General features: G+C 40.9%; 2 protein-coding genes across 4 annotated transcripts in view; one reads left to right on the forward strand and one right to left on the reverse strand.

Moving 5' to 3' along the window:
• Positions 1 to 578: 578 nt before the first annotated feature.
• tmem130 (transmembrane protein 130) lies at positions 579 to 9049 on the reverse strand. 2 transcript variants are annotated; one of them, XM_086304740.1, is made up of 9 exons: positions 8935 to 9049; positions 7050 to 7090; positions 6896 to 6978; positions 6639 to 6810; positions 6403 to 6548; positions 5907 to 5991; positions 5534 to 5736; positions 1566 to 1672; positions 579 to 1181 (listed from the first exon to the last, which is right to left on the reverse strand). In XM_086304740.1, the coding sequence occupies exons 2-9, from the start codon at positions 7055 to 7057 to the stop codon at positions 1041 to 1043; spliced, it is 945 nt and encodes a 314-aa protein (XP_086160866.1). In that variant the 5' UTR covers positions 7058 to 7090; positions 8935 to 9049; the 3' UTR covers positions 579 to 1040. The 2 variants fall into 2 exon arrangements, with proteins under 2 accessions (XP_086160866.1, XP_086160865.1); XM_086304739.1 differs by lacking the exon at positions 8935 to 9049 and having other exon boundaries at positions 7050 to 7176.
• A 304-nt stretch (positions 9050 to 9353) lies between these two features.
• Positions 9354 to 26091, forward strand: part of baiap2l1a (BAR/IMD domain containing adaptor protein 2 like 1a) — a 29832-nt gene continuing 13094 nt past the window's right edge. Inside the window, exons 1-4 of one of the 2 annotated variants that reach the window (XM_086303082.1) lie at positions 9354 to 9713; positions 10890 to 10965; positions 11158 to 11244; positions 20528 to 20589. In XM_086303082.1, coding sequence (XP_086159208.1) covers positions 9663 to 9713; positions 10890 to 10965; positions 11158 to 11244; positions 20528 to 20589 — 276 coding nt within the window. In that variant the 5' untranslated portion in view covers positions 9354 to 9662. The remainder of the gene's footprint in view (positions 9714 to 10889; positions 10966 to 11157; positions 11245 to 20527; positions 20590 to 26091) is intronic. The other variant, XM_086303083.1, reaches the window with a different exon arrangement.

Raw genomic sequence — 26091 nt, forward strand, 5'->3', positions numbered from 1 at the left:
TGGCATTAGGTTAATTGGTGATTCTCAATTGACCATAGGTGTGACCGTGAGTGATGTGTTTTGTGTTAGCACTGCAGCAGCTGACAGATTAGCAACCTGTCCAGGGTGTTGCCTGCCTATTGCCCTAAGACAGCTGTGATAGAAACTCTTGAATTGGTTAGATGAAAGAAAATGGATGAACAGGTTGATTTCCTGTCCAGTGACACCAAAAACATGTTACCTACCACAACCTTATTGAAATTCAGTTCATGTTCATGACATGACCCAAATTTCAATGTAACATTCATTCATAGTACATTGTATTGTGTCAATATAACTGATACAAAACACAAGGTTTATAAAAGATAAAGAGCTTCACATATACTTTCTGTAAAGTTCAAAGTAGAAGTTGTTCAGATAAATATGCTCATTTGAATTGTGAACCTGAGCATCATGCATGATAGGACAGAGTCGAGTATTAGCTCTCTGCAAAAAAATATATCTTGTGCAGCTGTGCCTCAGCGTTTAGGAGTGCAAGATGAAGGCCAAAACAAATATTTAATTGTTTTTCTAGAAAGTAACACCGACGCAAGGCCTCGATTCATACATCAATTAAAAACATGGAATAAATGAGTGGTCCAATCCATTCACAGCATGATCATTAACACTCATTGTTTAAACATGACCTGCGCTTGAGCTGTTAATTTTTTATGAGTTTATTTGAATGTCAACCTGAGTTCTGTGACTCATCAGTTGATCGCCATCATTATTTTATGACAAACGCAGTGTTTGACCTATTAGCCTACTGAACATTTGCGGTGAAACCACCAATTAACCCAGCTTAGAGGATAGTTCTAAATACATACAGGCACTTTATTTCTTCTTCTTTTTTCAAAATACAATATCAAGCTACTTGATCATGCACATATTAGCAAAATATATCTATAATCACACATGCAAGATATGCAGGGTCACAGTTATTAGTAGTTTTAGATTTTTCTTTGCCAAACACATGTGTATGCAGCCACAATAAGAGGGCAGAAAGAGAAGCAGTGTGCTGGTTAAGAGCGGCCTTGAGTCCCATATTGCAACAGGAGTGGCTCTTTCTCTGCTTTCTCAATGTTGGAGAGCTTTAAAATAATTAAGCTTTGACCATCAGATTCTTGGTTCTTCAGAAATACGGCATTACTGGAAGCAGCAATCTGCAAAATGACATTTACCAGAAAAACATCAGCCAGCTTCAAAGTTGCTTTTAGATAAAAATGCAGTGTCACAGTTAAGTAGGTTCAAATATCTGAGCTTATGTGGTTTATAGTTTGTTGTTGTTCAAGTGTGATTTATTTCTGGAAATAGGCAGCCTCCTTGTGGTCATACACAGCAATTAACTGCAATCACTGGCACTCATTGAGCTACTGAAAACTAGGATAACAGGCTATTTGCTTAAACTCTAACCAGTGGGATACACAGTATTGATGAAGTACACAATTTTATAATCATTTACTAATATGGCCCTTAAGGTTTTTGAAGGTTTTGCATTGTGCCTTTATCTTGTTAATATGTGGTTAATGAACCACAAACATGTGTACCTTAAGTTTGCTGTGAAGATGAGGGTGACAGGCGATGACTGCGATGAAGGAGAACGTTGCCACAAGAATGGCAGCACATGACAGGATGAAGAAAATTTGAGCACCATCTATAATTAAGGAAGAAAGAAGCAGACAGAGTGTGGGTCTGTTGTTAAAGATGCAGTAAAAACAATTATAAGCAATTGAAACTATTATATCTCATATACTTATTCTATGAGTCTCTACTCTCCATGCTACACACTGTAGCTAGGATGCTGTGTTGTAAATGAATATGGTGGTTTTAGCAAGCGTACAATTTTCTTACTGGCTTTATGACCCTGTTTGGTATAATGATAGAAGAAAGTGAGGCACTCTGTTGTGTGTTAAGTAGCACAACACACTCTAAAACTGAGTCAAAAGTTCCAAATTTGTCCCAGAAAATCTGTGTTTCTGAGTAAGTAGGAAGCAGACGCTAATTTTGGCTCAATAGAAACTTTAGTAAAATCACAACAACGAATCGATTGAGGACAGCAGACATGTTCGGACCCGCCTACTCTGATACGCTTGGATTCCTCCATTTTCACTCTTTCATCTGTGTCTGTGGAACTAACACAGCTAAACAGCACATGAAACACCTCATGACACAGCACAGCTGACCTTTGTTTCAAAAGATTTTGCTGTGTTTATTTAGATTTATTGTGATTGAGTCAAACTTTATTAAAGCAGAAGGTACACGATGACTAATACAAAAATAGTTCATATTTAGAGCCAAGAGAACTTTGCAAATGGCCTTAAACTTGCTAATTCATCTTACAACTCCAGTTTCAAAAAAGGTGCTGGTCTAGTTTTGTTTCATTGTGTTCAGTAGCATGTGTGAGTGTATATGTTCTGATGCTGACGACCAATAAGCAGCATTAACATTGCAAATGGTTTTGCATGTGATGTCTGCAGGCAGTTCACTTTAGGCTACTAAAAAATCTTTCTAATAGAAATTTCGAGACCAACATTGCATTGAAAAATGCATTAAAAGGGAAAATAATTGACATGAACATCAGTTCAAAATTCACAGTAAGGTAAAGCATGTGAAAGTATTCATCTGAAATTTACAAACATTGTCCAAATATGCTTATCAATGTGTTTACAACCTGAAACGTTTGGACCAGCTATGACGCATTTAAAGTGCAGTTTCTGTGCAATTTCTATGAGCTAAAGGAGCAATGGTAAAAAAGAAAAAGAAAAAAAAAAGGCAAAAATGCTTTAAGGATTTTTATTAGTAAATGTTAAAAGTTGCAATGCTGGATAAAATGTGAATAAAAATAGAATGCAGTGATTTGAAAATCTCATAAACCCACACATTATTCATAATAAAACTCATTAAAAGTACTGGTTTATTTTGAATTTGATCGCAGCAGAGCATCTCAAAAAAGTTAGTTCCGGAACAGTAAACGGATGGAAAAATAAGTGGTAATAAAAGAAACCGCTGGAAGAACATTTTGCAACTAATTAGGTTGATAGCGGTTCACCAGTAAGCCAAAACTGCATCAAGAAATTGTGGAACGTTCCTCAATGTAAAATTGTGAACATTTTGAATCATCAATATCTTTAAAGGATAGTGAGAATCTGGAGAAATCTATGCATAATGCAGATCTTGTCTTTAGGCAGGATCATTGGACGGGCTGAGGAAGCTCTATCATGCATGAAGACGACATATGTAAAAATTAAGTCAAATCAAGAAACGCTGCCATCTTCTCTGAGCCATTTAACATGAACTGAAGCAAAGTGAAAAAGTGCTCCGTTATAAGACAAATCCATTTTCTTTCACTTCTCTGATTCAGGGTTGTAGGGGGCTGGAGCCAATCCCAGCTGTCATGGGGCAGAAGGCAGGGTACATCCCAACACAGGTTGCCCCTCTGTCACAGACTAATTGGCTAACAAAGAGAGGCAAACATACATTCACACTCACATTCATGCCTATGATCAGTTTAAAATCATCAGTAAGCCTAAACTGAAGCATAACTTTGTATTCTGGGGGGAAGCTGGAATACCTGGACAGAACCCAGACAAACACAGGGAGAACAGGCGTACTCCACACTCAAAAGGTCCCAAACTGCAACAGCGAGGCAACAGTGTGTCGCCCATCATACAAATCAAAGTTGACAGCTGTTTTTGTAAAACATGGATTTCACGTTCTCTGGACTGAAAAGGAAAGAGACCTTCAGGCCTGTTATCAGCACTCAAGCCTGCATCTCTGATGGAGCTGCAATAGTGCCTATGGAATTGTTAGCTGCACATCTGGAAAGGCACCATCAGTGCTGAAAGGTATGTAACATATGATCCATCCAGAAGGTGTCTTTTTTGGAGAAGGCGTTTCTTATTCAACAACACTGTGCTAAACCCTCACTGCATCTCTTACAGTAGCATGGCTTTGTAGTAGAAGAGCACAGGTGCTGAATGGCCTGTCTGCAGTCAAGACTTTTCACTGGTTAAAAACATTTGGCACATAATGAAATAAAGAATGCAACAGAGTAGAGGACTGTTGAGCAGCTAGAATCCAATGCAAGAATGGAGCAATGTTCCTCTCCCAAAGCTCCAGCAGCTGCTCTCATCAATTCCCAGATGTTTACAGACTGTTGTTAAAAGAAGACGGAACTCTACACAGTGTTGAAGATGGCCAACGTTAAATATCACCTCATATCTTTCTTAACATTGAGCGTTTTCTCAGTTTAAACATCCGTATGTTAGAGTGTGAATGGAATATGTGATTTAAAAATCTTTGCATTATGTTTTTATGTACATTTCACACAGCACCCCAACTTTTTTATTGATGTATAAAAAGTAAAACAGTAAAAAGTAGATTGAGTAAATTTGCAAATTTAGGGGGTGCGGGGGACTGATGATATTTGGCATTTCTGACAGTTCATTCAGAAAAGAAAACAGACAAGATATCAAATATTTGCTGTGCTTTTGTTTCAGTTATGTCTCCCATTCCTTTAGTTATCCGGTAACCTTTTTAATTAACTCTGAGTTAATAAGTGAAAATGAAACCTCTTACTACAGGCTGCCACAAAGAGAGGAAAATGCAGCTTTTGCATTTTGTGTTCCATGTTGTACTTTTTGAACAGTAAAAATATGGTTTTCTACACAGGGTGAAGTGATTTGTCATGCGGCATAAACAGATTGTAAATGTTATGGGAGTAATTAGGGAGTCTTAAGGTTTGATCATATGTGAAATTTCAACCTGCCTCCCTTGTTTTAGATTAGTAAAGCTGGCCTGAACACCTTGGATGTCCCCTTTTTTCCCAGGTTGGCCCTTCAGGTTTACCTATAGCAGCAGTCAGTTGGCTTCCTGTTAGGTGCATTTAGAAGTCATTAAGCAGAATCCATTCTCAGCACTCAAAACTGAATATGCTGCTGAATCGTGAGCTCCTCTGTGTCATTTATGATCAAGTAGCTTGGTTCCGCTAACTTTCCCAATAAATTCATCTCCCGACTCCTCGGTACTCTGTAGTACTAATGAAGCTATTAGGAAGATGCAGTCTTATGTTGATGAATGGGGCCAGCTTTCCAAAGTTTTCCGGCTTTCTTAACTTTTATTTCTGTTCTTTCTTTATTCTTTTGTATTTTTCAGCTGTGCTTTGGTTAGGCTTTGATTAGGTTCTGGTTTTGGTTAGGGTGTGAAAAGTTTACTGCTCGAGTTAAAAAACAATGATTAAATCCAGCAGAGCAAGTCTGGCAGGGAGCACTGAACGTACACTTTTCCCATGTGAGTTTCAGCTGTGTTTTCTGATATCATGACAGTGCATTTTTTTACGTTATCCAACACATTTTGTAACAAGGTTTCCTCTAAACGATCCTCTGCCCTAAAAGCATTTCGCTGCCACATCAGTTTATGTCTTTTCTTTCTCTTCTTCCCTATGTCCTCTGCTTTAATGTCACAGAAAGCAACATGTCTGCAGGTATTTCTGCTGGTGTTGTGGGTGGATACTCACTGTTTCTCCTGACGTAGAGGCTGAAGGAGGTCTGCAGCTTACTGATTTCGTTCCGGACACTGATGTCCAGACAGTGGTAGCCAGCAGAGGCGAAGGTGAGGTTCAGTTTCAACATGTTGTCATACAACATGGTCAGCGTGCAGCCCTCTGTCACGTCCGGCATGCAGTTGGGGAGAAAACGCCAGCAAACCCATAAGGGAGGACTAAAATCACACACAAACACAGGGTTGAGGAGCTTTTCTTTATAATACAATAACAAAATTAATATTAAATAAAAAGCTGAATGCAAAAGAAAGGGCACTATTCAGGGTCACGCTATTTTAAACTTGCATTGATCTAATATATAGCAATGTTCCTGGTAAATGCAGCTCACCTTCCATCAACATGAAAAATCAGACTGGCGTCCTGTGACACCTCATATTCTGATGGCCCCTTCAGCTCGATGTTCTTGATGGCATCTACAAATAAGTTTTAGCTATTAGTCATTTCGTTCTTTATTGGGAAAACTTTACAGAAGTGTTCTAGTTTCCCCACACAAAGACCACAAAATCAAGATGATAGCATTTTGGAAATTTTTCCCTACATAAATCACATTAATTCAACTTAATTTTACTCTACGCCCCGTCTGCACCATGAACTCCCTCCCTCAAGTTTAAGAAGTACTACTTTGAAACCACCTTAACTTAGAATTGCTACCAAATCTGCTTTCTTATGAATCCTGATAGTTACATCAGGTCATCACGTCACAGTTCAAATTAAATTTTCCAGAAATGTTGAGCCTACAGCAGACTGCTTTTTCCTATTGAAAATGACTGAAAATAATTTATACAGGAATATATTAATGCATATATGAATTCAAAGCCACAAACCAAGCACTTGAACCTCTGTGGAGTAGACTTTGGTCACTGGAGGTGAATATTTGGTCACATTTGCTCCCACTTTCAACCACATTGTGTAGTTTCCTGATTCTGGGTAATAATAGCGGACAACCGGCTCAGTGCCGTTAATCACTTGTCTGTATCAAAGATCAAAAAAGAATATGAGACAAAGAAAATCATCTCTAACATTTTTTTTAATCTATATTTAAAAATGTAAGAAATCATACCCGTTCCCTAAGTCCCAAGTATAGGTGAACTTTGCTGAGCTGAAATTCTTTTGGGGATCAAAGAGTTCAAACATAGTCTCTGTGGGAACATCTGACGCCAGTTCACCTCTGTCTCTCACGTAGGTGGCATTTCCCTCCATTTGATAGAAAACAAGCTTCCCTTCAATATTTTCTGGTCAAAAGAGAAGCTGTATTTAGTTGCGGAGTCAAGAAGAATGAACAGTAAAAGAGAGACAGATAGAAAATGGATGACATACTCAAATCTATCAAAGACTCTGTAGTCTCTGTTCCACCCAGGAGAACCAGTATGGGAAGCATCAACATCCACACGATGTGTTTTCTGGAAGCACGCGTATGAAAGTTTGAAAACGTGTCAGTTCATGATGTTAATGTGGTGGATGTTCGACTTACCCGTCCATATCTGCTCGTCCTCTCACAGTATGAAGTTAGTTCTGAAAACAGGAGTCGAGTGACATTGGGGAGAAAGGATGGAAGGCTGTTACTTCTGGTCAGTGAGATTCAGAGATAAGCGCCGTAAAGGCTTGAAATCATAACCATGCGTTTCAATCACATGGATGATGAGCAACAATCGGCTGTTGAGTAGGTGGTTCCGGCCTGGGTCACATTACTGTCAGTTACATGGGACAACTTCTTAAATGTGGTGGGTTTATCTCTGTGTTTATCAGATCTGGAAATTATCATCAGCTCAACAAAAATTGCACAACTACTGACTTGTTACTGGGACAGTACTTAAATTGAGTTAACCCTAAAGAAGACTGAAGCATGAAATAATTGCCTGAAAATTTTCATTTTTATTTTTTTGAACTTTAGTGTTCATCAAACCTTCTGACATTTTTTTAAAGAGAGAAGTTAATTTGTATCATTTTTGCTTCATTTGGCCTTTTTTTGCAATTGTAAGAGGGTTACAAAAACAAATCACAAAGACGTACGAGATATACGTATGAGATATGACACACTGGATGTTACAGAGCTAGGTTTACTGTTGATTTTCTTTTTTTCTTTATTTCTTTGTTGTTGTTTTTTTAAAGTCTCTCTTACATGGAATCTGGTCAAATTACATACTTGGTTATTTTCCTAAATGATTAAATATTCAAATACATAAACCTTTCATTTAACATTTTTATGAGGGTAAAACATCAGTTATTTAGTGTAATTTAACTAACTTATAGATAAAATCCTAAAGGTCTTGCTTCACTTAGAGTTTAATTTTTCCCTCTTTATTTTGCACACTCTGTCACCAGTAGCAGTCAGGCTGTTAAGGTTGCAATAAAATGTAAAAAATGTATAGAAAATAATTTAACTTTTCATTTTTCCATTTTTTCACACACTTGTGTTTTAAAAATGTTGGTACAGAAACAAAATCACTAATGTGTAGCAAGATGACATGCTGCTGAGACCTATTGTTCCGAAAACTATACAAAGGTGGGTTTGAGTTCATCTGCAGGTGTAGTGCTGCATGTCTCTGGGCAAATTTTACCATGACAAAAGATACAGTTATGCAACTTTACAAGTCCATTGTTGATATCTAAATGAAGGCTAGTTTCAATGATGGGCGTGGTTTGCAACTCACTGGCATTGAGATTGCTGTGATTACGTCACAGAAGGTTCAGATAGTTTTAAAGCTTGTTAGTGTGGTGGGAGATCTTAGACCATTTTTAAGCACTGAGAAAGCAACAGGCTCAGTGTAAATCAGCATAAATTGTACCTGCTTTGAACTTAACTGCACATAAAGTGAATACTCAACTGGAGTGTGACAGTTGCATTCACCTCTTAGTATTCATGTTTATAACTTCCATGCATCCATCCTCTTCCACTAATTCAATTCAGGGTCATGGGGGAGTAAATATGTCAACAGCACATGCATGTACTTAAACAGAGCATGCTGGTTTGTGAACTATAGACATATTGTGTATAAATAAAGATACATAACGCAAGAGAATGGTGCAAATTGCATTGTTAAATAATATGTACATTACCTGAAGGTTTACAAGCTGATCCTGAACATTGATATAGTATGTGTCAAAATATGGCAGTGTATTTTTAACTGTAAATCAGTCCGGATTTACCACTACTAGGCTTGTGATTCATTATATCTTTCAGAGTCTAATAAAGTCCTAGTGTTTTGTACTACTGCTTTGGATGGATAGGTCTTCCTAATTACTCATTAAAATCCCCAAACATATAGCCAATCGTTTAAGAACTCATAGGTTGATGGGATATTGATGATGAATCACAATTATATAGCCCACATAACATAAAAAATATACCCACTGACCTTTCATGTACAAAGATAATATTCTGATGCATTTCACCTGTTGAGAGCTACTGATGGTGTATTCAGCATTAGAGGTTAAAAATCGCGACTAACTAAAGTTTAAAGAGAAGACTAGTTTGAGTTGAGAAATAATACGAGTTCTCGTTAAAGTACAGATTTCCAGTAAACCTTCTACGATTTATTCATGGTGCAAAACTTCCTTCGTTACTGTGACTGTACTAATTATTGTACAGCAGCGCCCTCTCCAGGCCAAAAGCAATATTATATCTAAAACCCACTGACAAAATACGTTACATTTTTATGGTGTTTTTCGCTAACAGTCCTGAGAATCAACAGCCCACAGCTTTCCAACTCACCAGCTGAGAACTTTGACCTGTGTAACACCTCTTGTGACGTCACCCTCCTCCACCACCACCCTTCCGCGCTGCCCCCCTCCCCCCCTCTTCGCCCCTAAAGGCACGGGGAAGTCTCTCGGTGTCCCAGTCAGTTCGTCCGCCGCCGGCTGCACGAGCGTTTCAGCTTGCTCGCGTGCAGTGTACAGACACGGAGCAGGATTCGCTGTGGGATTTATTACTCGGACCGAGACAACTCCTGGATTACCAAGTGTCTTTTTGTTCTCCGCTTTGTTGTTATTTTTTTAAATATAATATTTATATTGTGTGTATATATATTTTTATTTTTTTTATTTCATTTTTTTAAATTCTGAGATTAAGAAACAACCTGCCGTGATGGCTCGGGATCCGGAGCATGTGAGCAAGCTCACTGAAAGTACTTTTAAGGTGAGTGATGCATTCAACATTTAAGGAAATACCTGTTGTTGTTGTTTTGGGAGGGGTCGCTTTTTTAATGTAGTTCACTTCAGGTGTAATCAGAAATTTATAGTTCAGCGAGTCTGCTTTGTTGCTTTTCAACAGTGGCTGTAAACCACAGGTAAAGTACCATAAAATAATGAAGTGTTTCCCTTACCCTTTGTTACCTCTTGTTTCAAGGACCTGTTTTGTGAGGGGGTGGGAAAAAGAGAAACTGATCGAGCAACTGAAACTTTCTGTTGTTTACCAGGGGAAAAGAAAATTCAACAATGCCACTGCCACAGCAGGGACACTCCCTGTTATTAAATAATTTCGTAAATCACAGTGAACCACAGAAGTGTTAAAGCTTCTCACAGCTCAATCAATCTGCTGTGGCTTTATCAGAACATCTGAAATCACTGGAGCAATAATTTGAGTGTAATCTTGATTGGTTGTTCCTGGCTAATCTAATCAACATTATACTTCTACCTCTCAATGGTGATAAGCAGTGAGCCTTCACTGTCTATGACCTGAAGTAGAAATAGACAACAGTTTAGAGTAAAAGTTTAAGTACGACAGTTAGGTTGAATTTCGGTGCATTTTGAAGTGCCCTCTCTGGTTTGGGGAGCAGGGAAAAAGAGACTGAACTAGTCCTACCTGTAGTTTACAGTAGTTTACTGTTTTTCCTCTCAGCTGCCCCCCACTCATGTAAAGCCATACCTGCCCCCCTTCATTGTTCTATTGAGAGTGTGCCAGGGGAATAGAGGCAGGGGGTGAGCAGTGCTTGATTATTGGGAGATTACAATAGAGGGAGGGGGAGATGGGTGGTTTGGTGAGAGGGATGAAGTTGGTGCTGCAAATAGCTGGGACTTTGTGTGGGACTTCGCTCTTTCGAGGGAGTTGCATGACATACGTGAGGGGTCAAGTTAAAGATTGAAAGTTTTATTGTTCTCACATGGAGATATTTATAGAGCAACTGCACAAACACTTGCTCTTGTTTTCATGGATTTCTCTTCTCCACCCACTCCCACAAAAATAGCCTTATGAGGGTTTTATTGTTAATGACGAGACCTTTCAAAAAGGGGAAAACAAGTCTTAAAGTTAAAGTTGTTTGTTTGCTTTTTCTTGCTTTTATTCACAATAATAAGACTCTGCTCTTTACCCCAGAATGTAATGGAGCAGTTCAACCCAGGCCTGAGGAACCTGGTCAACCTCGGAAAGAGCTATGAGAAATCAGTCACAGGTAAACACAGTTTTCACCCTCATGAGGGACAAAAGGGCATAAACCCGTAATGGTCCGTAACCGCTACAATGAATTTTGGTGTACCTCAGCTGTTTTTACACTGGCAGCACTTTTAAATGGTCGAAGCAGAGCTATAAATGATCCTGGAAATCGTCTGGAGCTTAACAGTGTCTTGTCTGTCTGCCCGCACAGCAATGGCTCTTGCTGGAAAGGCTTATTTTGATGCAGTGTCAAAGATCGGAGAAACTGCTATCGTGTCTCCAGTCTCCAGAGAGCTCGGTGAGTATTATGCAAGTCTACTTTAAATCTACCTGCAATGTGGGAGCTCTCGAGAGGGTCTGTCTGATATCCATGCTAGAAATGTCTCTGCTGTGAGATCGAAGCTTTTAAAAGAATGTGACTCTAAACTTCCTCTTATGTTTAAATACAATTAAAGGAATAGTTGGAGATCGTGGAATAATTCTTTTATTAAAATTAATTTTAAGTTGATCTCTCTACATGAAAGTAAGAATATAGCCAGAAGCCATTAGCTTATTATAGACCTTGAAAACTAAACTAAACCAACAAAATCCACTTTGCTACCCCAAAGAACAATTCACAAATATTCTGTGTTACTAATGTGCAAAAACACCAATTTGTATCTTTACAGCAGGGTTATGTGCCTCGTTGTTGTCAACAATTAGTTTGTGAAAGACCATTTTGAAGCCTCAGTTTGAGTATTTTTACAGTCACCATGAAAGACCTTGAAAGTGTGTACTCATACAGTAGAAACTAGCCGGAAAATGTCTGTTTAACAGATTATAATACCTGTACCCTGAATCATACCTTGTTCAGTTGTCCCTGTTAGGGTATTCATGTAAGTCGAGGAAGTTGAACACATTTTACATGGATCCCACTTTAATCTTAAGTGTTCTGGTAGTTTAACTGCACATTTAATCCCAGAGAGGACTTGATATATGCTAAAGAAGTGCGCGTCTCAGTTTTTCTACATGATACATACTATATAGGAGTAAATTGTAAGAAATAAATGAAATAAATTACAAAACATTTTCTGGTAGCTCGTTGCCCAGATTGTGCTGTAATTAACAACAATTACTGTTAATGCGTTAATTCACAAAAAATGTCCTTTTTTATTTATGCATTTTACTGTGAAGACATTGTAAAACATAAGGCCCAGGGCTGATTCTGGCCGCTGCTCAAAATGATAATTTTTCAAAATAAGCATTGTGCTCTATTAAATAAGACTTAAAATTAGTAACTGAGACCTTAAACACATTAGTAAAGTGCGTAGTCATGTCATAAATCAAGTGCAAAGTAACTTCATTTTCTCATAAATCTATATACAAGCAAAGTTCTTTTTACCAACCAGACAAGTCGCCCCCTGGTGGCTAGAATGTAGGTTTAAAGTACTGTAGCAATGGATTGACTTTGCAGACTTGAAGTTTAACACTTGTGCTTTGATTAATATCAGTGTGACAGATTTATTTTTGTTAGCTTGGGAAAGGGCAAGCTAACAAGTATAGGCTTCCTGTTTTCCTCTTGATTACTCTATTTGTACTAGCTGTGCAAAAAAACCCCACAAACCCTACACCTGTACAAGTTGACAACATTTGATAAGAAACCACTTTGTTCCCAAACATTTTACATATATTTTCCACATGGTTGAAGTTTCTCTTGAAATGATGCTAAACTCTCTCACATCCTGCCAGTATTACGTGAGCTGGACACATATCAAAATGCTCTTTCCTGCAGTTTCAGCGTAATAGTGACACGTTCTGCTTGCATCACCCAATATGCAAGTTAAATATACAAGCATCTGAAAATAACAACGCTTCAACCCTGGAGGTGAGGTACTTAGCAGAAATTCATTATTATGTCCTGTCTATCTCTCACTCCAACTGAAGCACTTTCTCTTTTCAGCCTCCTCTGAGGCTGCCATCGAGCACGTACAGGTTGTTTTTCATCCATCCTCTGAGTCATCTCCAATTATTCTATTAGTGCTGAAATTTGGAGCCGACCCGCTTTGTTCGGGGGTGTGGGAGGGGGAGGGGGGGTCATATTGCAATTCATTAAGTTGCTTTTTGTATTCTGCTGCATCACTCTGTAACGCCGGGCTTTGCAGTTCGGCCTTTTTATGAATCAGAGTGATGTGACAGGAAATCAGAGCAGGGTAGTTAAAAGATGATGCTCTGTCAGTGTGTTGTTGGGGGTTTTTTTGTTGTTGTTTTTTGTAAAGGACTATTGTGATGACAGTGGTTGTCCCCTGTGTTGTGATTTCTTCGCTGTTATTTCTGAACAAGTTTTCTTATTTTAAATCAAATCTGCTTTCCTTTAAGCCTTTATTAAGCTTTGATAAGATTTTAGACTAAAAATCAAAGAATTTTTAGAAGAAAATAAAAATTTCAGTGAAGGACAAAAGCAGTCGTGGTAAAACACAGAGATGAAGAATGCGTTTTAATGCTGAAGTAGACTCCCAGACAAGATTCTCAGACTTTTCTTGCTCAGTTTCTTTTTCTGAATTTTGAGGATAAAACTCATAAAATAAAAAATCAGAAAAAAGCATAGACTGAAAAAGAATAGTGCAGCCCGTCTAGCTACAAAGTGGCAACGCACACAATGGAAATTTGTATTTTGACATTCTGACGAGGGCTGAAATTTTTTAATGTAATCGGAGACGTCTCATACTGCGCTGTTATGAAATGCTGCCCATGTTTGTTAAGGCGCTCTTGTCAGCGAACAATAGCAGTTTTCATTTCTTCATTTAACAATATGTTGGTGTTACGTAGCATTGTCTGAGCATACCAGAACCGCTGAAGTGAAACGGCTTTACGAGCACTAAATTCTACTTTCTTTCTTTTTTGTTCTCTTTCCTGTTGTGGAAAGTCACAGATGGGAGGACTCTGCGCTTTCTAGTCAAATCTAGCCTTATTGAAACAGACCCCTTCTGGTTAACAAATGCTCAAGAATAGAGTTTGTGCTACATGGTTTGTGTATTCTTCCTTTAGGTGCATTCGTCTGTATGTACTCCCATCACGTTATGTGACTTCAGTCATAAAAAAAATCAATTCGACTTTGAATAAGAATGAATGCAGAAATGGCAGGTGAAGTGTTGAACTCCAGGCTCCGTGGCCGTTCCTTCACCGCCTGGCGTAGACGACATGGTGGTGTGAATTCTCTCACCCACTGCAGCACGTAGAGTTGCAAACGTGCTGAACAAACAGACAGACAGGCAGATAGACAGAGGAGACCGTCTACCCACCGCTGATCCTCATCCTCATCCCCCTATCCCTCCATCTGCCTCTCCAAACGGTCTGAAAAAGACGATGCGAGTGTTTAATCTTTATTTACTCTAAGCAGCACGACTCTTCAGAATGAGGCATCTGATAGATTACTCTGCACTTCTCTGCTGCAGACACCTGTAAAGATCTTTTCTCTGTAGTCATAGATTGTGTTGTTTTTTTTTTCTCTTCCTCCCTCAGTGAATGGCACAAAGCTTGTGCGTCACAGAGGTTAGCAGGTATTTGCTGAAAGCTACCCGAGGCTTTTACTTGGGTGCTGCTCAATTTCTCAGATTCTTGCTGTGACGGATGTGAAAGTAATAAGAAAAGATTTTTTTTTCTTTTTGAAGAAACACTAAGTGCTCAGATGAGTGAAAGCCTTTAACCTGTGTCACTCTTCTTGCACTCCTTTAATTTCATTTAGTGGATTCATAAAAGGCAGCACTGTGGGGAATTCACTTTATCAGTAAGTTCCTTGGATAATGAGCTTTTCAGCCATGCACTCTTTTTGTCCCACATCTCCTTCCATCTGTGATCATTCAGTGCACTGCTGCTACTAACTACTGCTGTCTGTCTCTGCATAGCTGGTTTGCAGACTTCTATAGCTGTCGCCTGCTTTTGCTAGTCCTAAATTACATTTCAGCAGGTCATTACAAAAAGATTTCTTTTGATTGATGAATGTCATATCCAGTGGGTTTACATTTTGAAATTGCCTATGCATGAGCAAACGGCCGGACTCCACAGGGAGCTATTCCACTTTGAAAAGCAGCAGGTATCGAAAGGCTGAAAATGTTACAGGCGAATGAATAGCACGAACCGCACCCTTTCCACCTTTTCTCTGCACTGTTTGTCAAGCCTTAGTTCATTTAAAAAAATAAATAAATATTGACGTAAACTGTCTGCAATAGAAAAATGGTTATGTCAGCCAGAATGATTTTTCTTTCACTTTAGAGAGTGAGAATTCAGAGCTGGGAGTCTGAGTGTGTCCTGCTGATAGCTTTTGTAGCAGGTTTCTGCTTTTGAGAGGCACCATTTCTTCTGGAGGCTGGTTAATGTTATGGTGAATAAGACTTTCTGGCACTTCAAATATCTTTTTTTGTAGCTGTTTCAGAGGATGGCTTTAATCTTTAGACAAGCCTATGTAGTCAGTGTGCAATTAAGCGGTTTATTTTTTACTAACAAGCAGAAATGATTCAGAAAAGTCAAAAATGTATCTTGTTTGGAAGAAATCCTGCCCCTCAAAAAAGAAAAAGAAAACACGTTGCAAACTTAGGCCTACAATATTCTGCAGTGTTGAACTTTAATGAGCAAAAATGTGTTTCTCCTTATCAAATGTATTTTTATGATGCACGTTTTAGCTGGAGTGATGGTTCAGCTTCTTTAAGTGTCTCAGAAAGGTATGCTGGTGAGTCAGCGTGCACTTTACCATGACCCTGGAACCTGATCAGCTTAAAAGGAGCAGTCATTTTAAGTCATTAGTAATACCTGTGTCTTTCCTTTGGTGACATACCAACATTTTTTTTTCTCCTGTGGAGAATCATCTGTGATGGCGTTTCTTTTTTGCCTGGCTTTTTCAGGTCAGCTGTGTTTTAAAAGCGCTGTTCTCAAAACAGTGGTGCTGTGATACATTATTTACGCCCATTTTGAAAAATCTAAATCATTGCCATCATGATTGTGAAGTAATAATGGAATAACAGAAAATTATAGAAGTTGAGGTAAAACAAAAGTTTAATATTTCTTGAGAAAATGTGTTTGTTTCGTTCTGGGGGTTTAGCAAAACGATTGATGTCCTCTTTTAATTCAAATGCTATAACTTGGAGGAAATGGTTGGGTATAGCATGACTAAATTTGTTGTGACCACGTGCAATGAACTTGCAATCTCATTGCAAATGGCTGATGAGTTGTGATAATTAGCATAGACTGACTGAGATTGGAGCGTCCTGTCTGTCTGTGTTTAAAAAATTAGACAGCACTTACTTGCAAACCTTTACCAGTCTGTGAGCGACTGCAGACAGTCCAAGTCAGACTGCAATTGTGTGGAGACAGGTTGCTTCATCCCAGGTAACCTGTGGAATCGCCTTGCCTTCAAAAGTGGTCCCCCAGAGGCTCTCTGGCAATTTAGCTGACACAGGTACTAGCTGTTTGTCCCCAAGTGTAGAAATGTCCAGTTCAATCAGTGGATTTTTTTTTTTTCCCAATTTCTTCTTCTTCTTCCCTGGAGACAAGGAGGTTGCTGTCCTATTTTTATTCTAGTGTGACTGCGCCATTAATTTACAATACAGCAGCCGGAGATCGTTAACTTATTTAGTTTAAAGACTGTAAATGAGAACATTGCTAACACTGTCAAGAGGTTAAAAAAATCTACCAGCCTACACCTCAAAATCACATTTGGACTACTTTTACATAACATTTTATTTGTGTTATCTTTCTTACTCTCATACAGAGATTGGCTAAGATGAGAAATTGAGGCTGAAAGTTCTTTACGTTTATTTGCAGACATGGTATATATCCTACTGTCTAACCATGGGCGTGATTGAACTAATGAATCATCCAAATTAAAGTCTTAAAACCTAATATCACAGTGTATGAGAAACTAAACAGCTGACATTGTGCTTGATATGAAACTTCAATTGTGTATACTGTACATATGATGATTGTTTTTATGTAACAACCTCAACTAACCTCATCTAACCTTTAGAAGTCCTTTGAAGCTGGTGTTTAATTTAATCTATTAGGAAAATTGAGACTCATTGTGCTCGGGGTATTATTGGCTCTGGTATTAATAAATGATATTCTGTACTCTATGTGACGGCAAGTCATTGCTCTTTGTCAAGTCAACTTACACTGATATTTATTGTCCACAGACCAAGTAGATATTTATTCACTGTAACTACTCAAACCATTAAACAACATTCAACCAAAAAATGTTACTGTGGGTGATTGTTATTGAATAGAAACTTACAATCAACACCCAAAATTGCCTTATGTAAATGATGATGATGACTGAAAGATTCAATCCATAATGCACTAAGCAGATAAGCACCTTCATACGTGTGAACTTTGAAGAATTTTAGGGGAATCAGACTACGAAATATTTTAAGTACACAGGAGGAAGCAGTCAAACTCAGAACTGTTCCTGCTACTTGAGATCTCAGTGTGTGTTAAAGGAAAGGAAGAGATCTGGTCAGAAAGTGTGTGTGTGTGTGTGTGTGTGTGTGTATATATATAATCATCTAGAAATCAGGCTTCCATTAAAGAAATCTCTCACAAGTCGGCTGGAGAATATTTGTTTGATTTTATGCCGGAGGTTTTTTTTTTTTTTTTTTTTTTTTTTGGAGGTGGGGTTGAGAACTGCCTCACTTTAAGTGCCATTTGTTTAGTCATTCTGAAGCTTTTGATCTCTTAAAAAAAACAAAACAAAGGATATTATAGTAATCAGTAAATGTTTGCCAAGCTATCATATCTGTATTTTCCTGAGAAGAAAAATGTAAGCACATTTTCTATAATTTATTTTATTTGTAATGCAACTATTTGCTTTCTATTCATTACTTACTACTTTAAAAAATGTCTTCTTTGTTTCTGGCAAACCTTCAGCTGGCAGTGCCTAAAGAATCTACCTTGGTGGATTATGCCAACACCCAGCCGGCAATGTGAAGGGAAATCACGTGAAACACTAGACGTACTTCATTTAATGTAGTCTACAGTTGCACTTTGTTCATGTAGTCATCTGGATGGATGAACTGCATATTGCGGTTCTCATTATCATCCTCGTTATCATTGATTACAGTGACATCATTATGTTGATATTAAGGGAGTAGCTCCTCCATGGCAACCCCCAAACACAATCCTTGTCCCACCTTCATTGCGATGTTTATAACTTGGATCCTGATTCACACAGGAGGCGGCCATGATTCACTGCAGACACTGCATGCTTGCTGGAACAAGCCCAGTGATGTGTCTCAGTGATTGCGAGACGATGGCCGATGACTGGGGACACTTCCTGAGCTAGTTGATTGCTGTGTACACTCGTTGAATGGGTGAAACATTAGTTTGATCAAACTTTCAAACAAAGAGAGTCTATGCTAGAAAAGTCAGTGCCGCTGTTTGCCATGCCAACATCACCTCATGTTCCTTATCTAACTCCACATAGGCGGGATTTTTTTTATTTTTTTTTATTTTTTGCTTTTTTGTTGGCACAGGCCATATCCGTCTCATAAAAGTCACCTGTCGACAGTGTCTAAGGCCTTGTCTACTCTGCCATGTATCAGCAGTTATTCAATAGTGCCAGTTGTGTGGAAACATGGTGCTGTTTGAAGTTTAACATAATCTCAAAGAAATGTCTCTTTAGGGGTTCATTTCAGCCTTTGCTTTGTTTTACAGCGCAGTTGGGTTATAGTTTTTCTTGCTTTGTTTAAGCTTCAGATCCTCCAAACAACATGTGTTTGATTAAAATCCAAAGGTCATTTAATGGCGTCGTAAGACACCTTATCTGTAATATACAGGCTAGAGTAAATTCTACATGGACTCAGTGGGTGTTGAATGAGGGGTTCGGCATTAATAATAGTGAATCACAGGTGTGAATCATGTGTGCTTTTTCCACAAGGATCTTTTCTCAAACTTGTATTAACCTGCAAAAAAAAAAAATGAACGTGGAGTTGTTCATTTGAAAAATTTGAGGGGAAGTTACACTGATATTCAGACACAGATATTCAGATTAACTGAAAAGCCCCGTTTTCTGTTAAAATTATGTAGTCAAAGACTTTTTTTTTTTTTCTTTACCTGCACTTAAAAAAAATGAAAAAATTACAGACGTCATACATTGTGCTGTTTTTCTTAACTCTGATTCAGCCGTCAGTTGTTCATGTGATAGGCTCATGCACCCTCTGATGACTTTCTGTAGCATTTATCCTCACTGAGGCAGGCTTTCACACCTTGTTCACCCCAAAGGTGAAACTTGCAGGTGTACAATGGCCTCTTTGAACCCCGCCGCCTCCCCCTTCTGGCCTTTCTCAGCCTCCCCCTTCCACCCCATGTGGTCTGTTGTTGAGGCTGTGCAAACAGCTCAACATCCAGTGGCCACCCCCCACCAACCCCCGGGTCGAAACACAAAGGCAGCATTTACCAGTACGTTCTGGTGACCTTCAGAGGGCAATGTTGTTGTAGCTGGATGCTGCCTGCTGGACACAGACGTACACTTATGTATCGTTACGTTTGTTTGCTCTGAGCTGGGGAGGGGGTGTCATATAAAGAGGAATGTCAGGTGTTGGATCGAATGTATATGAGTAGGTGTTCAAAGGTGGAGTGTGCTGAACAGGGTGACTTATAGAGATTTTTTTGCTTTCACCTAAAAATGACAAAGTGAAACTGATGCTTGTGCTTTGTACACTTTCTTCACAAGGTGTTGAAATCCATGTAGGTCATTCACTTTTGCCCTTTTCCCTCATTGACTATCACATGTTCAGAAATGAGGTAGAGGGTGGGGGGTGAGGTGTGCTGTGCATGTTTTGCCGGTTTCACCAGAGCATTTTGCCCTGTAATAAACCTCGACTCTAGATTTCACCCAATTGTGATAGAGGTAGCAGTATAAACTGCTTAGCTATGATTGTCCCCTTCTGTTTACAGTATTGAGTCACTCCCACTGTTTCATGTCATATGCTGCTCTGTCTGTGCTTTAGCCTGTCTGTGAATGGAGACTGTTCTGTAATCGACTGCACAATACCAGAATGTTTCATAGGAGATTACTTATTGACAGCTGTTCAAATATTGAAACACGAGAGGTCATCTGTAAAATATGGACTGTAACAAATGTATGACAGGCTCGATGGATTTATACACAAAGTTTCTGAAAAAGTAATAACTATTGATATTATGTTTTCGGATCTGTGCCTGCTGGTATCCAATGCTGTCTCCTACCCCTCATAAAGAAACAGGTTAAGATTCATGGTATTTAATATTTGAGGATTTGCTGCGCAAATTTTGATTAAATGATCGGCTATCTTCTTGTGTCCCTATAGTAAATGAAGTTAGAACCAGCAGTAAAAAATAAAAACAAGGTACTTTTTTGTGGGTGTAGAGCAAAATAATTCTGTCAAAGGGTGTTCTAACAATAAATCTCTGCCAGCAACTTTAAAGCTCAGTAAACCTTTTGTTAGTAAATCATTTTTAGAAATATGTACAAACCTTGTTTGGGACCAAGGATTGCATGTGGAACCCCACATGATACACAAATCAATGATTAGCTGTAATTACTGAAATACTAAATCTTCTCCTGAATTTTTCCTCAGGTGTGGTTCTGATGGAGATTGCAGAAGCCCAGAAGAAGGTCCATAATGACCTGGAAGATAACGTAAGTACCTTTTTAAAGAAGAAGTCATATTTTTATAATTACTGTCAAGTCTCTCACATAGCATTTTTAAAATATGAGTATCAAAGACGGAGTCACAAAGTAAGGAAGTATTGCAGGGCAAAAACACAATATGTGCTGGCCTTATCCTGAGCAAGCTATTAATTACATTAATTACTAGCTAGAAGTATTTATGGTCACAAATGCTTATCTCTAAATGTTAGTGAACAAATGCAGAACTTTTTTTTTTTCCCCCTCTTTACTCTCGCTATCACAAGCCTCTACAAACTTTTGAGTTTAAAATCGTTGTAAGCAAAAGTGTCAGAACTGCCGACAAAGTAGAAAAGCCACATGATTATTTTCCGGACCTGACGCCTTAGGGCAGGGGTGTCGAGCTCCAGGCCTCGAGGGCCGGTGTCCTGCAGGTTTTTGATATCACCCTGGATCAACACACCTGAATCAAATGATTAGTTCATTACCAGGCCTCTGGAGAACTTAAAGACATGTTGAGGAGGTAATTTAGCCTTTTAAATCAGCTGTGTTGGATCAAGGACACATCTAAAACCTGCAGGACACCGACCCTCGAGGCCTGAGAAGATGCAGCAGCAGATCTCAGAGAATGACTCGGCCTCTGTGTGGAAAGGTTTTAGGAATATCACCAACTACAAGCCTAAAACCCCCCACTCCACTGATGACTTGCTCTTGGCCAACACCCTCAACGACTTTTACTGCCGTTTTGACGAGCCATCAGACAACTTTCACACCTTCAACGGCCCCAACAATAGAGACACTTTGGACACTAATTCCCCCACCTCTCCCCCCTCCATAGAGCCATCACCACCTTCAAACACGTCACCTACAACACCCCCCTCCTCACCCCACACAAAAGAGGATTTCACACCACCTCCTCCCACCACAACTCTTCATATTCATGAAGTAGGTGTGAGGAAGCAGTTTAAGTCTGAATGCTCGAAAAGCTCCCGGCCCAGACGGTGTGTCTCCTGCCACCCTCAGACACTGTGCAAACAAGCTGGCCCCAGTGTTTTCTGGCATTTTCAACTCCTCACTGCAGGTATGTCATGTGCCTGCCTGCTTCAAGTCCTCTACCATAATCCCTGTCCCCAAGAAACCTAGGATCACTGGACTAAATGACTACAGACCCGTGGCTCTGACATCTGTGGTCATGAAGTCATTTGAGCATCTGGTTCTCGCCTATCTCAAGACCCTCACGGCCCCCCTCCTGGACCCCCTGCAGTTTGCATATAGAGCCAACAGGTCTGTAGACGACGCCATCAACATGGCCCTACACTTCATAGAATAGAATAGAATAGAATTCAACTTTATTGTCATTGCACATGCACAGGTACAGGGCAACGAAATGCAGTTTGCATCCATCCAGAAGTGCTTTAGTGATATAGATATATTACAATATATATTAGCAATAATATAGATATGTGAGTATATTACAGAAATGGGTCTATTATGGTATGTTATAATGTACACGGTATGAAGTATGTTGTGAATATTCTATAACTATAAGTATGTACAGGCTGTAGTGAGTACAAGCTATGTACAGGATATGAACAGGATATAAATATGAAAAACTATACAGAATATGAAATAAATAACTTTACAGAATCTGGGATATACAGCTATACAGAAATGGGAACTATGCAAGTTGTAAACAGTTGTAGGATTAAAGATTATCGAATGTACAGAATGATTATTTACACAGAGCTATACATTAGTGCAGTTAAGATAAGTGAGGGTGTAGATAGTTTCTACAGAGGCTATATAAAGTGCTAGTGGTTGTGAGTGGTGGTTCAGTCCATGTTATTATTGTGTTTGAGGGTACAGTTGTCCATTGTGGGTGTGTGTATGTTCAGTCCATGAGTTTAACGTGGGTCAGATGTCAGGAGGCAGAGTTCAGGAGTCTGACAGCTGTGGGGAAGAAGCTGTTCCGGTACCTGGTGGTCTTAGTCCGGAGGCTCCTGTGGCGCCTCCCAGAGGGCAGGAGGGTGAAGAGTCCATGTGATGGGTGACTGGGGTCTTTGATGATTTTCCCAGCCCTTTTCAGACACCGCTTCCTGTAGATGTCTTTTATGGCAGGAAGTGGTGCTCCGGCGATGCGCTGGGCAGTTTTCACGACCCTCTGCAACGCCTTCCGGTCCGAGGCAGAGCAGTTCCCGTACCAGACTGTTATACAGTTGGTCAGGATGCTCTCGATGGTGCAGCAATAGAAGTTCACCAGGATGTCTGAGGACAGGTGGTTCTTCCTCAGAGTCCTCAAGAAGAAGAGGCGCTGGTGAGCCTTCTTGACCAGCTTGGAGCAGTTGGTCGTCCAGGTGAGATCCTCGGAGATGTGGACTCCCAGGAACTTGAAGCTGCTCACACGCTCCACAGCCGTCCCCTTAATGTGGATGGGTGGATGTGGGTCAGCATTCCTCCTGTAGTCCACGATGAGCTCCTTGGTCTTCTCGGTGTTAAGCAGCAGGTTGTTTCTGTCGCACCACTCAGCCAGACGATCCACCTCCTCCCTGTAGGCGGCCTCATCGTTGTCACTGATGAGGCCAATCACCGTGGTGTCATCTGCAAACTTAATGATGGTGTTGGAACCATCAGCAGGTCTGCAGTCGTGGGTGAAGAGGGAGTAGAGGAAAGGGCTCATCACACAGCCTTGTGGTACACCGGTGTTCATTGTGATGGTAGATGAGCAGCGGTTATCCAGCCGGACATGTTGGGGGCGGTTGGTCAGGAAGTCCAGTAACCATTTGCAGATGAGGGAACTGATACCCAGGTCTGTCAGTTTCCTGATGAGTTGTGAGGGGTGGATTGTATTGAATGCTGAACTGAAGTCTATAAACAGCATTCTGGCGTAGGTGTTGTTGTTGTCCAGGTGTGAGAGGACAGAGTGCATTGCGATGGAGACTGCATCCTCTGTGCTCCTGTTCCGGCGGTATGCGAATTGGTGGGGGTCCAGGGTGGGGGGGAGACAGGATTTGAAGTGTGCTAGGACCAGTCGCTCTAAGCACTTAGTGATGATGGGGGTGAGTGCTACTGGGCGGTAATCATTGAGGCAAGATGGGTTGGAGTTTTTGGGTATCGGGACGATGGAGGTGGATTTGAAGCAGGCCGGTACCACAGCGTGGGCCAAGGACAGATTGAATATGTCTGTGAGCACTCCTGCAAGCTCCCCAGAACACGCTCTGAGAACACGCCCGGGGATGCCATCAGGGCCTGCAGCCTTGTGGACATTGATCCTGCTCAGCACCGCTCCTACATCGGTGGGGGAGAGAGTCATAGGTTGGTGGTCTGGCGTCATGTCTGCTTTGGTTGTGGTTGTGGGGTTCCCTCGCTCAAAACGAGCATAAAAGTTGTTGAGCTCGTTTAGGAAGGAGACATCAGAGGATGCGGGAGAGGGTTTGGTGGTCCTGTAGTCTGTGATGGTCTGGAGTCCTTGCCACATGCGTCGGGGGTTGGAGTTGGAGAAGTGTTCTTCTACCTTCTTTTTGTAATGGTGTTTGGCTTTTTTGATGCCCTTCTTTAGATTAGCCCTGGCTGTACTGTAGGCGTGTGCATCTCCTGACCTAAAGGCAGTGTTGCGGGCCTTCAGGAGGAGACGAACATCCCGGTTCATCCAAGGCTTCTGGTTGGGGTACATGGTGATCCGTTTCTGGGTGGTGACACTGTCTGTGGTTTTGGAGATGTAATCCAGTACAGATGAGGCGTACTGGTCCAGGTCTGTGTGGGTGAACATATTCCAGTCTGTGTTTTTAAATCTGTCCTGGAGCACTGCGTCTGTCCCCTCTGGCCACACTTTAATTGTCCTCACAGCAGGTTTCACACGTTGGATGAGTGGTGAATACCGAGGTGTGAGGAACAGGGAGAGATGGTCCGATTGTCCAATGTGGGGGAGGGGTGTGGCTTTGTAGGCTCCAGCCAGGTTGGAATACACATGGTCTAAAGTCTTGTCTCCTCTGGTGTGGCAGGAGACATGTTGGTGGAATCTGGGGAGGACTGTCTTTAAGTTGGTGTGGTTGAAGTCGCCAGCAACAATAAAAGCAGCCTTGGGGTGTTTATTCTGGTGTTTGTTAATGGCTGCAGAAAGTTCTTTCATGGCCAACCTAGCATTAGCGTCGGGGGGTATATACACGGCAGTGAGTATGATCGAAGTGAATTCTCTGGGGAGATAATAAGGTCTGCATTTGACCATTAAAAACTCCGCATTAGGTGAGCAGTGACTCTCAGTAGTAGTGGAGTTCATGCACCAAGCATTGTTAATATAAATGCACAAACCTCCACCTCTGGTCTTGCCGGAGTCATCTGCTAGCCTGTCGGCTCGGTGTGTGTGGCGTCCTGCTAACTCGATAGCATTGTCCGGGCAGCTGTTGTTCAGCCATGTTCGGTGAAAAACATGACATTTGAGTCCATAATCCGTCTGTTGTTAGTGATGGAGAGCCGTATCTCATCCATTTTGTTTGCCAGAGAACGGACATTGGCGAGAAAAATACTGGGTAAAGGCAGCCGGCGTGGTGTTAGCTTTAGCTTAGCCCGTAGCCCTCCGCGCCTACCTCGCCTTTGTTTACGACCTCGGCGCCGTCTGCGTGCACTTCCGCCCAGCCGGGGAGAGTGGGCAGCCTCCGGTGTTCTGGAGATCTCTGGGGTGAGTCGGAGATCGGCGATAAAACTGTTGGAGTAGATAAAAAACCGCTAAATAGCAGATTCTGGAGAGACACTGAGCCTCGCGTTGTTCACGCGCCGCCATCTTCATCCTGCAGCATCTGGACTCCCCAGGAACCTACGCCAGGATCCTGTTTGTGGACTTCAGCTCTGCCTTCAACACCATCCTTCCAGACCATCTCCGAGACAAGCTTTCCCAGATGAATGTGCCTGATCCCATCTGCCGGTGGATCACTGACTTCCTGACGGACAGGAAGCAGCATGTGAGGCTGGGAAAGAATGTCTCGGACTCCCGGACCATCAGCACCGGCTCCCCTCAGGGCTGTGTTCTTTCTCCTCTGCTCTTCTCCCTGTATACTAACTGCTGCACCTCCACCCACCAGTCTGTCAAGTTAATCAAGTTTGCAGATGACACCACCGTTATTGGGCTCATCTCGGACGGGGATGAGTCTGCCTACAGGAGGGAGGTTGAACGTCTGGTGTCCTGGTGCAGCCACAACAACCTGGTGGTGAATGCCCAGAAGACAGTGGAGATTAATGTGGACTTCAGGAAGCACACAGCCCCACTCCCTCCCATCATCCTGACTGACACCCCCATCACCTCTGTGGACTCATTCCGCTTCCTGGGTACCACCATCACCCAGGACCTGAAGTGGGAGCCCACCATCACCTCCGTCATCAAGAAAGCCCAGCAGAGGATGTACTTCCTGAGGCAGCTGAAAAAATTCAACCTGCCAACACGGACGATGATGCAATTCTACACTGCAATCATCGAGTCCATCCTCACCTCCTCCATCACCTTGTGGTACGCTGGAGCCACTATCA

This window comes from Aulonocara sp. 'chitande type north' Nkhata Bay, linkage group LG8 (genome assembly GCF_057382095.1).
Source record: "Aulonocara sp. 'chitande type north' Nkhata Bay isolate Kocher_YH1m ecotype deep benthic linkage group LG8, A_spYH_male_GT1.1, whole genome shotgun sequence".
NCBI lineage: Eukaryota > Metazoa > Chordata > Actinopteri > Cichliformes > Cichlidae > Aulonocara > Aulonocara sp. 'chitande type north' Nkhata Bay.

Excerpts from the sequence above, each read along its gene's own strand:
- tmem130 (XM_086304740.1), bottom strand. Across the intron at positions 1,673-5,533 it reads CCTCTACGTCAGGAGAAACA|ATGGTGCTCAAATTTTCTTC; the intron begins GTGAGTATCCAC and ends CCTTAATTATAG. Across the intron at positions 1,182-1,565 it reads ATCTTCACAGCAAACTTAAG|ATTGCTGCTTCCAGTAATGC; the intron begins GTACACATGTTT and ends GTCATTTTGCAG.